The sequence below is a fragment of the Centruroides vittatus genome, unplaced genomic scaffold (genome assembly GCF_030686945.1).
Source record: "Centruroides vittatus isolate TY-2023 unplaced genomic scaffold, ASM3068694v2 contig_680, whole genome shotgun sequence".
NCBI classification, from domain to species: domain Eukaryota; kingdom Metazoa; phylum Arthropoda; class Arachnida; order Scorpiones; family Buthidae; genus Centruroides; species Centruroides vittatus.
Window position 1 is genome coordinate 3,871,312 of NW_027122427.1, and position 11,773 is coordinate 3,883,084.

The 11,773-nt window shown below is 37.4% G+C and overlaps 2 protein-coding genes across 2 annotated transcripts; one reads left to right on the top strand and one right to left on the bottom strand.

Moving 5' to 3' along the window:
- LOC136980205 (protein argonaute-2-like) lies at positions 1-3,090 on the top strand. Its single transcript, XM_067276280.1, has 2 exons — positions 1-131; positions 317-3,090. Exons 1-2 carry the CDS (start codon positions 89-91, stop codon positions 3,088-3,090), a joined length of 2,817 nt encoding a protein of 938 aa, XP_067132381.1. The 5' UTR covers positions 1-88.
- A 3,673-nt stretch (positions 3,091-6,763) lies between these two features.
- Positions 6,764-9,564, bottom strand: LOC136980239 (zinc finger MYM-type protein 1-like). The gene is made up of 4 exons (XM_067276333.1): positions 9,403-9,564; positions 7,897-9,351; positions 7,407-7,569; positions 6,764-7,305 (listed from the first exon to the last, which is right to left on the bottom strand). The coding sequence occupies exons 1-4, from the start codon at positions 9,562-9,564 to the stop codon at positions 6,764-6,766; spliced, it is 2,322 nt and encodes a 773-aa protein (XP_067132434.1).
- Positions 9,565-11,773: the final 2,209 nt, after the last annotated feature.

Here is an 11,773-nt window from a genome sequence, read left to right on the forward strand (position 1 = left end):
ATTAAGACGTTCGAATTATTCTTCTAACGACATTTTCCAATTGGATTCGTTGTTTTGAATTCTAAGCCGCAAATCGGAAAAAGTAAAAATGGAATTTGTAATTAAAAGGGCCAAAAGAAGAATAGAGGAAGGTAAAAATATATATATTTATTTAAAACTAATTAAAACTTTTATTTATTATCATAGTTTGTTTCATCTTGTGCCGTACGAAAGCCTCTCTAACATCTCGTTCTCTTGCCCTCTTCTTCTATTCTTTTCGTGCAAATTTTATAATTTTAATATATTTTTAAATAAATATTTTCCGTTATTTCATTAGCTGACGAAAAAGAAGACGTCGTCGGAAAGATATCAAACTTAAGGGCACTTCCGAAGACGCGAAATAACATATGGAAGAGCGACAAACTCTCTCCTTCGGTCAGCCGCGAGGTATCTTCTGTATCTGCCGATGTCAGATATACAGAAATCAACAGAGACAAGGTAGCTGCAAGACCAAAGGATGTTAATTTGCAGAACATTTTCCCACCGAGACCGGGATTCGGGTGCGCTGGCAAGAGGATAAACGTCATAAGTAACTTTTTCGAAATGAAAATAGGCCAGACTTACGTGTACCATTATGACGTGGATATTTTCCCTCTGAAAAAGTACAAGGAACAATCCGTCGGTTGCAAAAGATACAACTGCCTCAACACCAAAGAAAACAGAAAAGTCATCGACAACCTTTTGTCGACTTTTCAACTGTTTCGGGAATATCCCGTCGCTTTCGACGGAAAGAAGAATTTGTTCAGTTGTAATCTAATGCCCATCGAAGAAGAGAAGACGTTCTTCGTATCGCTAAAGAGCAACAACAGAACGTGCGATTACAACGTAGTTTTAAAACCCGTTTGTAAAGATAAAATGGCTATTCCCAGGATCGATCTAAAACCTCTTCGTGGAAAAAGTCTCGGGAACTCCGAAGAGGCCGTTATGGCCGTGGATACCATCATGCGCCACGGGCCCGCAAAATCTCTGGTACCTATCGGAAGATCGTTCTTCTCTTCGTCCAGCGATAAAGAAACAATTTCTATAGGAGCGGGTCGAGAAATCTGGTTCGGTTACCATCAGAGCGTTCGCATAGCTCAATGGAAACCCATGCTGAACGTCGACATATCGGCTACCACCTTCTACAAAAGCGGACCTTTGATAAAGTTCGTCGAAGAAGTCCTAAATGCCGACGTCCAACAGCGCAGGGGACTCGACGATCGTCAGATAAAAACACTTCGAAGGGAGTTGAAGTCTCTGAAAATTGCGGTAAACCATCTGCAACACAAAAAGACGTACAAGATTAACGACGTCACCAGCAAACCCGCCAGATACGTCTGCTTCATTTGGCAACGAGAAAATTCGCCGCGTCAGATCTCCGTTGCGGATTACTTCGAGAGACAATACGGAGAACTTCGATACCCGCACCTTCCGTGCGTCTGTGTGGGAAACACCAGAAAATACTCCTATTTACCCCTCGAAGTTTGCGAAGTTTGTCCGGGCCAACACTGCGGTAAAAAGATGGACGAGAAGCAAGTGGCGGAGATGATACGAAAAACTGCCAGACCCCCACAAAATCGATTTAAAGACATCGTCAAAGCCGTTAAACAGACTTGTCAAGAAAACCAGGAACTTAACCGGAAATTCCGCATCGACATAAATAATCAACCGGTGCGTGTAGATGGACGAGTGTTAATGCCGCCGGCGATCGTATATAGTAAATCCGAAGAAATTCTTCCGGAAAACGGCGCTTGGGATATCAGAGACAAGAATTTCTATCGTTCCGTCGACGTAGAATGGTGGGCGTTTGTCAGCATGTCCTCGAATGTCTGTAAGGAAGCGGACATGTTAAATTTTGCTCGGATGATGTGTCAAGGTGGAAGGAAGTTTGGCATGATTATTAACAAACCGTACTATCTGAGAGAGTATTCTCCGGCCAACTATTCCGTAGAGAGAACTTTGAGAAATATAATATCTTCGTGTCCCAGAATTCAATTAATTATGGTCGTTCTCCCTTCTCGAGGAGGAGGAAGTCTCTACGCCGAAATTAAAGAAATGGCGGAAATAAGGATGGGACTAATCACCCAATGCGTTAAAGACGTAAATATTTCCGGCAAGAGATGTAACGCCCAGTTGATCTGCAATCTGTGCCAAAAAATAAATGCCAAATTGGGTGGAGTCAACAACATCCTCTCGCCGGAGGTCGTCCCCAAGATTTTTCATAAACCGGTCATCGTCATCGGTGCCGATTGCACCCATCCTTCGCCACACGACAAAATCAAATCGTCGATCGCCGCTTTGGTGGGAAGTTTGGACAGTTATCCGAGCAGATACGCCGCTACCGTCAGCGTGCAGACCAACGGCAAGAAGAACAGAATGGAGATCATCGAGAACATGAAAGACATGGTGAAAGACTTATTGGTCTCGTTCTATCGAAACACCGGAGGAAAAAAACCCGAAAAAATCATATTTTACAGAGACGGATTGAGCGAAGGCGAGTTTTCTAAAGCGGTAAACAAGGAATTGATGCTGATGCGAGATGCCTGCGCAGAAATGAATTCTTCGGAAGTATACCAACCGCCCATCACTTTCGTGGTGGTGGGCAAACGACACCACACTCGTTTCGTGCCAGAAAATGTGGAAGACGGAGTGGGAAAACACAGCAACATCCCCCCGGGCACGACCGTGGATACGACCATCGTCCATCCCACCCAATTCGATTTTTACATCTGTAGCCACGCCGGCATCCAGGGCACCAGCAGACCCGCCCATTACACCGTGCTGTGGGACGATAACAATTTTACGGCCGACGAGTTGCAAACCCTGTCGTATTACTTGTGCCACACTTACGTCAGGTGCACTCGAAGCATTTCCGTCCCGTGCCCCGTTATGTACGCGCATCTGGCAGCCTACCGTGCCAAACAGCATCTGTTGGCCAGATGGGAGGATGGAGGCAGGAACAACGATTCCAATTCTAGTCTCGATTTTTCGAACGAACAACTGTTGGACAACAGCTTCAAGTATGCTGTCGAAGTCGATGGCAATATTACAAATACTATGTATTTCGTTTGAAAATTCAGTTTATCTGAATATTTTGAAATTTTTGATGATTTATTGGAATATTACGGAAATATCCACAAAATTCTTTGAAAAATAAAGAAATGTTAATATTAAGGTTGTATTTAATAAACTGGGACACCCAAAATCGAGCAACACCAGAAAATTTTCAGGCCTCGATTCTCATCACGCGACACCCCGCAGTGGGCCTGAAATAAGGTCCTCTTAGTACCCAAAGGGAAAAAATTTAAAAATTATAGATATATTTACATAAATTAAATGCCTGTGTTAACTACTTCATAAGACATACAGAGTGGGTAAAAAGTAACTAGGCGTTAAGCAATCTCTGTAATTTTTGTGATAATAATGCAATCTTAATAAAATTTATCTATATACGTATATCAGCCAATGTAATTATATAATTTTTGCGTCGGTGGATTGGACAATAAGCGAGAGAGGTCTCTCGTGCAATGGCAAGAAAGATGTCCGACCACTCTTTCGTTTGGGAGCCAGCGCAGATTGCTGCACGCTACGAGGTGTGGAAATCGCTGGTTGCCGTGCGAAGACGGTGGCGTGCGGTGATGGATGTCATGCGGAAACAATCGTAATTTGTCATCAGAAGCTAATGACCAAAGTTTCGGTCGCGCACTCACAGAGAAGCGGCCGTTCATCCACATCACGATCTTCGGGCGTTTGAGGAAGTTGGGGATGGTAGTAATGCTTATATTAAATTTTAAAGGCATGTGTCCATACTAACATTTAATAAGGTAGAATAGTTTAATAATTTTCATCCATTTGCTGTGGAAGTATAGAAATGACAGCGATTTATCAATGCCTAGTTACTTTCCAGCCATTCTAGATATTAAATGTCCGTAGCAATATTTAATTATATTTATTCCAACAGATCAGAAAATATCATTTTATTTTTACATAACTGTACATTATATTACAATAACTACAATATGACGTAAATATTGAGATATAAAAGTAGAAATATTTGAATATGTTCACCAAGTTGGGGTCGATAATTATGAAGAGTTCTCCATTAAATTTCAGAAAAAATCTGTCAATGTAAATTTGAAATAATTTTGTTTGTTATTAACCAATCACTTAGTGTTTTTACTGTGAAAATCAGTTCTTTAACATCGGGAATCATTCTTTAATCATTCCATAACAATAATGTAGCAGAAAATATTCCTGGTTTATTGATTTTTCTGGTTATCTGCAGCATCTTCCTCGATAAAGGACTGTACTATAATCACTGGTATTAATCCCTGTGTTCTGACCGAATTACTTTTACTCTCTTTATTATTTAAATTCATTTGGCTTTCTCCGGTGTCTTCTTTGGATTGGGCCAAATTTCCCGAAGGCGGTTGATTAATCGTTACGGGTGTCATCAACACATTCGTAGGCCTGTTTACGTTTGCATCCGAGTCAAAACCTCTATGGTTTTTTATATTCGAATTCGTACCTAAATTCTTCTCGTTAACTTGAGATGGAAGGAATTGGTTTCTTCCCGAATTACGAAAATTTTCGGAAATTTTAGAATCATCCGACTGTACTTGTATTCTTCCATTGACTCTGATGATCCCTCGAGGTGCGTAACTTTCGGTTAGGAGCTTCTCTCCATTTATGTTATCATTTGAAAAAGGTGCTCTTGTATTAGAGAAATGGTGAGGTTTCGGTGGTTCCTTTCTGTTGTTAGGTAAATAGGCATTCGAATTTTCGTAGGGTTTAATTTTCCTCTCTTCGACCGCTCCTCTGTATTGTACACCAAACTGCATCGGTTTCCAATTGTTATCTCCAGGGTGACTTTCGGGAATGTATCTTTGAGCGTAACCTATTACTTTTTCTTCAGAAGCAATAAATTTAGAATTTTCTTCAGGTTTTACGGGACTCTGTTGATTAGCCCAATTTCCTAAATTAACGGGTTGGATGTTAGTATTTTGATTTCCTTGTACTGGAAGGTTTAACGGTCGTTGTTGAACTTGGATATTTTTTCTTACAAGAAACCCTTTGTTTCCTTTATAAAGTAATTAACGACTTTGCGGAAGCCGACAAAGTAAGTTGGAAGATTGGTTTAAGTTGTTTACAAACCAATAAAAATGAAAAGTTAAACCAATTAATAGAAGAGTTCCTAATTTTTTTTGTGTATTGTCCCTATTTAAAAAAGTATTTTTTCTGTCCACTCATTCAATGTTAAGTACTATATATATTATACATTATTATATTATATATAATATAACTTACATAATTTTTAAAAAAACATTTAAGAGCAAGAAGAAAAATGGGTAAATATTTGCAAAGTCTGTAAATATTTGTAAATTGTAAATATTTGCAAAGTCTTAGCTGTTCCCGCAAACTTTCATTGACCCCTAAAGGGTCAATACCGACCCATCAAGAAAGCCGGAGTTAATATAATAGAATGTATTTAACAAAATATTTCAGTTTTAGAATTAATAAATCACAGGAGGGACAATCGTAAATTACTTATCAGCAGTTTATAATAAATTTAAATTTGATTTTGTACTCGACTATTTCAACCAAACACCAAAACACTTAGGGTTTTCAACGTCAATCGGCATAAGAAAGCTGGGCAGCAGAGCCGAATGGATAAAATGGAACAAGCAGCTCTTCGCCTGCCGTTCGTCATTACCAGACGAACGACAATCCAGAACTTACCACGTGGAGGTGGCTGCTTCAGAGTTCCACCAAGAGTTGGAAAGAATCCAACTCCACAAGTGACCAACATCACTTGTCGAGCCGAGTTCTTCCTAACTCGCACGATGAAAATATTCATAATTACCTCTGGATTCAGCTATTCGAAACTCACCATATTATTACTATCTGAACTAAGAAATGCAATATTACAACAACTAGTAATGAAAAAAGACGGAAATTTATAAATACACAAAATCGTAATAAAATGCACGTTAGGGTCACAAAATTTAGTTCAATCTCATACCGAACCTCATTAACGAAAAACAATAAAAAAAAAAAAAAATACTCACCCTGCGCGCGATTTAATAAAACGAGACACAGAAAGCCCTCTCCATCTCCGGTCGGCCTCTTAACTCGAGCGGGCCTTAAAGAAACGAAACACAGAAAGCCTCACCTTCTTTTGCCTTCGACCCGTTCTTGTATCTTCGTTCTTCGCCCTACGCGGGCCTCTTCGCCCTACGCGGGCCTGTTTGCCTTACGGGACTTTATTAGAACGGTGTCGACGGCCGCCTTCGACTTCCGTTCTTGTATCTTCTTTCTTCGTCCTAGGAAGGCCTCTTCGCCCTACGCGGGCCTGTTCGCCCTCCGCGGGCTTTTCTAGAACGGGATGCTGTCTTCGTCTTCATCCGAGCGAGCCTTAATGATGCAGAACACAAAGAGTTAGTTTGAGTGAAGAGTAAAGAGTAACTCGAATAAAAAGGCCGACAGGAAATTTCATCATTTTACTCGAGCAAGCCTAAGCAGGCCCGGATCCAATAAGTGCGGGGCCCGATTGGATTTTTTTTGCGAGGCCCTCTATATATTAAATATTTTATGCAATTATATATTAAATATTAATAAATGCAAATTATATATATATAATGTCATGGATCATAAGATAGGTAAACTTCTACATACATTAAAAACTAAAAGTGCACAAAATACAAAAACAATTACTGTACACTTTATTGAATATGAATATATAAATTTACCTATTTCTAAGCTGTTGTTCTGTAAATTCTTCTAAAATAGTTTGAAAATCCAATTTCCTTGCTTCATCACTTTCAATCGACATAATTGCTAAACTATTTAATCTATCCTGAGTCATTGTCGATCTCAGATAGTTTTTAACTAGTTTTAGCCTGGAAAACGATCTCTGTCCAGAAGCAACGCTCACTGGAATTGTTAAATATATTCGGAGAGCAATAAACAAGTTTGGAAATGCCGTTGCTCTGTCATTTTCCGATAAAAATTTGAACATTTTAAATGGATTTTCAAAAAATTCTGATGGAAGGATAGATTTTAAAGCTTCCATTTCTTCAACTAACATTTTTCCATCTATGTCAGCTTCCTTCACTATTGGTGCATCATTTTCTGTGAACCTAGAATCTGTTAGAGAAATTTCTAATTTAGCTGCATGTTTTTCAAGTGCTTCTTTTTTCATATTTTGAAATTTTCCCAGATACTCAAATAAGTCATTATGATTTTTCAATTGTCCAAAACGATATTTTAGTGATTCTGTAGCTTTATCTAAAACAAAATTTTAAAAAAATATCTTGCATGCGTTTATCGGATCTACAATAGGTTCATCATCGCCTTCAGAATTGAAATGTTTCTTTCTTTTCCGAAACCTTTTATTTCAAATTCTGTAGATATTTCCAAATCTTCTGCAAGAGTTTTTGCTTGAACAAAAACTTGTTCGAATTCAGTATTTCTGTAGTCGCTTAACCATTTTAAAAGTTTTTCAAATGAAGAAAGTGCGATGGATACATCTACAGATTTACTTTGAAGTTCCTTGCTTATTACATAATTGACTTGTAACAGTAAATCGTACCAAAAAACCAGTGATACTAACAAGGGCGTCGCCAGAGGGGGGCAGAGGGGCAGTTGCCCCTCCCTAGACATGCGAAAAAAATTATCTAAATGCTAAGTCATTTATTGCCCGATTTATAATTCCCGCGCGAAAAACCCAATAAGATTATGTTTTAATTAAAATAATCTTCTTAAGCTTCTTAAAATTTATGAATCGTTTTTATTTTACCTACATACAATTCATATCCTCTATTAATTTATATCATCTTGCCCTCCCCTGGCCCATTGGCTGGCGACGCCCTTGGATACTAAAAATTTATAGTCTTTCATTGCATTTCCAAGAGATTCTGCCTCGCTTTTAATCTGTGGATCTTCGGTAATTTCTGATATTTCGAAAAGAGCATCATAAAATTCACCTATTTGGTATCTCACTGCTTTTACGCTTTGAATCCGACATTCCCACCTGGTATCGCAAAGAGGCTTCGCAGTAAGTTCTTTTATATATTTGAGAAGTATTAACCATCTTTTTAAAAATGCCGAAAACAAAACATATAGGCGTCGGAGAATACCAAAGAAGGTTAAAGCTTCAAGACAAATTTTTGCTACATCTCCCGATACTAGATTATAATTGTGACAAACGCAAGGAGTAAAAAATGCCCTTGGATTTTCTTTTAAGAGTCTAGCTTGAACACCGGAGACTTTACCCTTCATATTCGAACCGTTGTCATATCCTTGCCCTCTTATGTTGTTGATATCAAGCCCTAAACTTTGAATTTCTTTCTTTAACACAAAAAATAGATTTTCTCCTGTGCTGCTCTCTACATGTATAAATTTGATAAATTGTTCATATATAGCGATATTCGAGCCTGGTAATGTTCCATCCGAAACATATCTGATGCTAAGAGACATTTTTTCTTGATGACTGATATCTGGAGTACAATCCAGAATCACAGCAAAATATTTTCCATATTTTATTCTATCAATAATTTTATATTTTAATTTGTTGCCTATTAAGTTTATTATTTCATTTTGTACTGTTTTGCTTAAATAACTTTGGTGTATTTGTTTTGTGGCGATTCTTTGTATATGATCCTGCATTACTGGGTCAAATTTTCCAAGTAATTCAAGTATTCCTAGAAAAATTCCATTTCGTGCATCGCTTAGGTTTTCGATGGATCCTCTAAACGCGATATTTCGTTCAGCTAAAAACTGAACTACAGAAAATAATCTTTCAAATTTATTATACAAACGAACTTTTTCTTGGTTCAACAACTTCTGTTGAACATTATTTATTGTTTGCTCAGCAGAAAGTCTTTTTTGAAGCCCTGTACATTTTAACATAGCTACCAAATGATTTTTTGATTTTTCATGTGTGGCTAATCTATTATATATATTTGGCCAGTTATTAAATCCTACAATAGCTAGTGCAATTGCGGCACCCATACTGAATAGCCGACAATAAAAACAAATTATTCTGTCTTCTGATTCAGAGTATATTATCCAAGGACGGCTTATTATTTCACCGTTCGTAGGCTTTCTTTTCAGATGCACTTTTGAAAAGTGTGTTCCATCCTCTTGCCGCGGAAACTCATTTAAGATAATTTTTGTAGGATTTTTTTTAACTAAATAATCTTTTATTTGTTGAGTAATAATCCCGGGCCAAGAAGCGGGATCATCAGTTATATTCAGTTTTTCCATTTTCATTCCAATATTTGCTTCTTCCGGTTCCGGTCTGTGTAATTGTGTTTCTTGTTTATTTTTTACCTGTTATTCTTTATTTTTATCATCAAAATGATGATAAAAATAAAGAATAACACCTTCTTCACCTTTGTCATCATTAACTATTTTTAAAAATTTGTTTAAAGCACCTCTGAGTTTTTCACTTTCGATTTTCCTTTTTGCACTTAATTTCCTTTTTAGACAACCACTTTTATATTTTCTTTCCACATCTCTTTCTCGTTTTAGTGGATTCGACATCTAATGAAAAAATTAAATGCATTTTTAATCACAAAATATACTTACATTTTTAATTTTAAATATAATTTCTTGTTAATAAATATTATGTAATACAATTAGTACTTACCTTTTTTAACAATAACAATTAGTAATTGTAGTCACAAAATACGACAGTAATAATTAAAACGATTAGAAGAATAGAGAACTGCAAATGCAATAAACAATTGACATTTGATAGTAGCTACATCTACTTAATAGCGAGCGCAGCACAACAATGACTAATGCCAAAAAACGAATGTGAGTGCGCCGAGTAAGACGCATATAGAATAGAATAATTGAGAGAGAAGATAGTTCTATCCGATTAATTAAACGTTAGTCAAAAACGACAATTACGGGTATCCGTTTTCTATATTATAATGTATATATATTATAATAAACACAATAATAAATCTAATCCATCAATGCGAACTTAAAATAAATATATTTTTAATTATTTGAATAATTTATAATTTATCTTTTATCGTCAAAAGCAATTTGCTTTAAATTTCTTGTTAATTTTGTTTTGTTAATTTTGGTGGTGATGCGGGGCCCCTTCAAGTGCGGGGCCCGATTGGGCCCAATCGCTCCAATCGCCTTAAATCCGGGCCTGAGCCTAAGAGAAAGGCGACATAGAGAGCCCTTTCTGCCTCCCGTACATTACTTAATCACAATTTGTTCTCAAATCTCAATGAACCGCGGAACTTTCGAACAAATTTACCCTTAACAATAGCCACCTACAATAGAAAAAGTCAACAATGCATTCTAACAATTCGTTACGTATTGTTAGAATGTATTGTTTGGAACGCGTGAGATATTATGATCCCGTCATATCTTTACGTCACGCGTTACGAAAAACATTAATCGGTTTGAAATATTTCACAAAGGATTATTTTATTATAATAATGTTCATTAGAAACAGGATTACTTTATGATTTTTAAGTTAAAATAATGCTTTCTGTTTTCTAATAAATAAAATTATAGAAATGTCGAATCATTCATTTATTCTAAAGAAATGTTATCTGTATTTTTGAAAATCCAAAGTGGAATTTGTAATGATTGTGGCCCTTTGCACGCCAAGTAATGCTATCAGAATGTCTTACAGTCAGAGCCGGCCCCACAGTAAAACGAACAGAGCAGTCGCTCCAGGCGCTAAATCCTATATGGCGCCTCAGTGGTAAAGAAAATGATAAAAAAAATTTTGTTTTCACTTTTCGATATTTAGATTGCGAGCGTGTGGCCAGTATGTGAATGGCCTTATCTGTTGAGATGCGTGCGGGAAAAGTGCATGGGCGAAGTTCCACCCCCGCCTCAGTTACATCACCAGTGTTGCCGCCACGAGCGCTGCCGTTTTAGTTGGCTAGTCCATTTCGAAGCGCCAGCACTGCCGAGCGTGTTCTCGCGCTTTCTACGTGAATTTCACTTGTCAGCTGACGTGTGAATAAGTATTTTTTTATTCTTTAAGATATACGTGTCCATCCCATAAAACTTATAGACAGCTACAAAAATCAAATGTTTGGAGGGCCGACGCGGCTCTATTGCCCGTTGGCGGGTCAGAAATGGGTTACACAAACGTGACATCTTCCCAAATTCGTTTGCGACGTGTTCATTTTATAAACCTAGAGTAGTGTACCTAGATATGAGAGTAGCGACACACGGCTCATCGCCGCTGTGTTCTGTCGACTGTCATCACGTGTTCTATGTGTTTATATTAAGAAATGACGATTATTTTAGTTCAGTAAAGCACTTTTAGGAATAAAATGCTTTATTAAACTAAAAAAAAGTTGTCATTTCTTAATGTAAACTTTTAGATCACGTGATGACAGTCGACAGAACATGGTGGCGATTACTCGTGTGTCGTTACTCTGAGATCTAAGGGTGCATATACTTTTGGAATCAAACTGATCCAAGATCACTTCGATCGTTCAAATTGTGTATACAAAGGAACTACTGCGATCCGATCAATCGCTATTTGCGTATACAAACGCCATCTAGGATCAACTGGATCGCGATCAAACTAATCCGAGCGGAGGGTAGGATCGTTTGGATCGGATAAGAAATTAAAGATGGCGGCTTCCATGGTTGAAGTTAAGCTTATAGTAAATAACGAAGAAACACGTTGAATTGTTGACAAGGAAACTTATTTAAAACTTATAAATGACAAGTAAAAACATCATTATTAAAATGTCCGATA

What these genes read in the sequence shown, in the direction of transcription:
- LOC136980205 (XM_067276280.1), top strand. Translation starts at nt 89, where the DNA reads ATGGAATTTGTAATTAAAAGGGCCAAAAGAAGAATAGAGGAAG. An exon ending in CAAAAGAAGAATAGAGGAAG is followed by an intron (nt 132 to 316) that starts GTAAAAATATAT and finishes TTATTTCATTAG; the next exon opens with CTGACGAAAAAGAAGACGTC.
- LOC136980239 (XM_067276333.1), bottom strand. Translation starts at nt 9,564, where the DNA reads ATGTCGAATCCACTAAAACGAGAAAGAGATGTGGAAAGAAAATATAAA. An exon ending in ATGACAAAGGTGAAGAAGGT is followed by an intron (nt 9,352 to 9,402) that starts GTTATTCTTTAT and finishes AAAGAATAACAG; the next exon opens with GTAAAAAATAAACAAGAAAC. An exon ending in TACAGAATTTGAAATAAAAG is followed by an intron (nt 7,306 to 7,406) that starts GTTTCGGAAAAG and finishes ATTTTGTTTTAG; the next exon opens with ATAAAGCTACAGAATCACTA.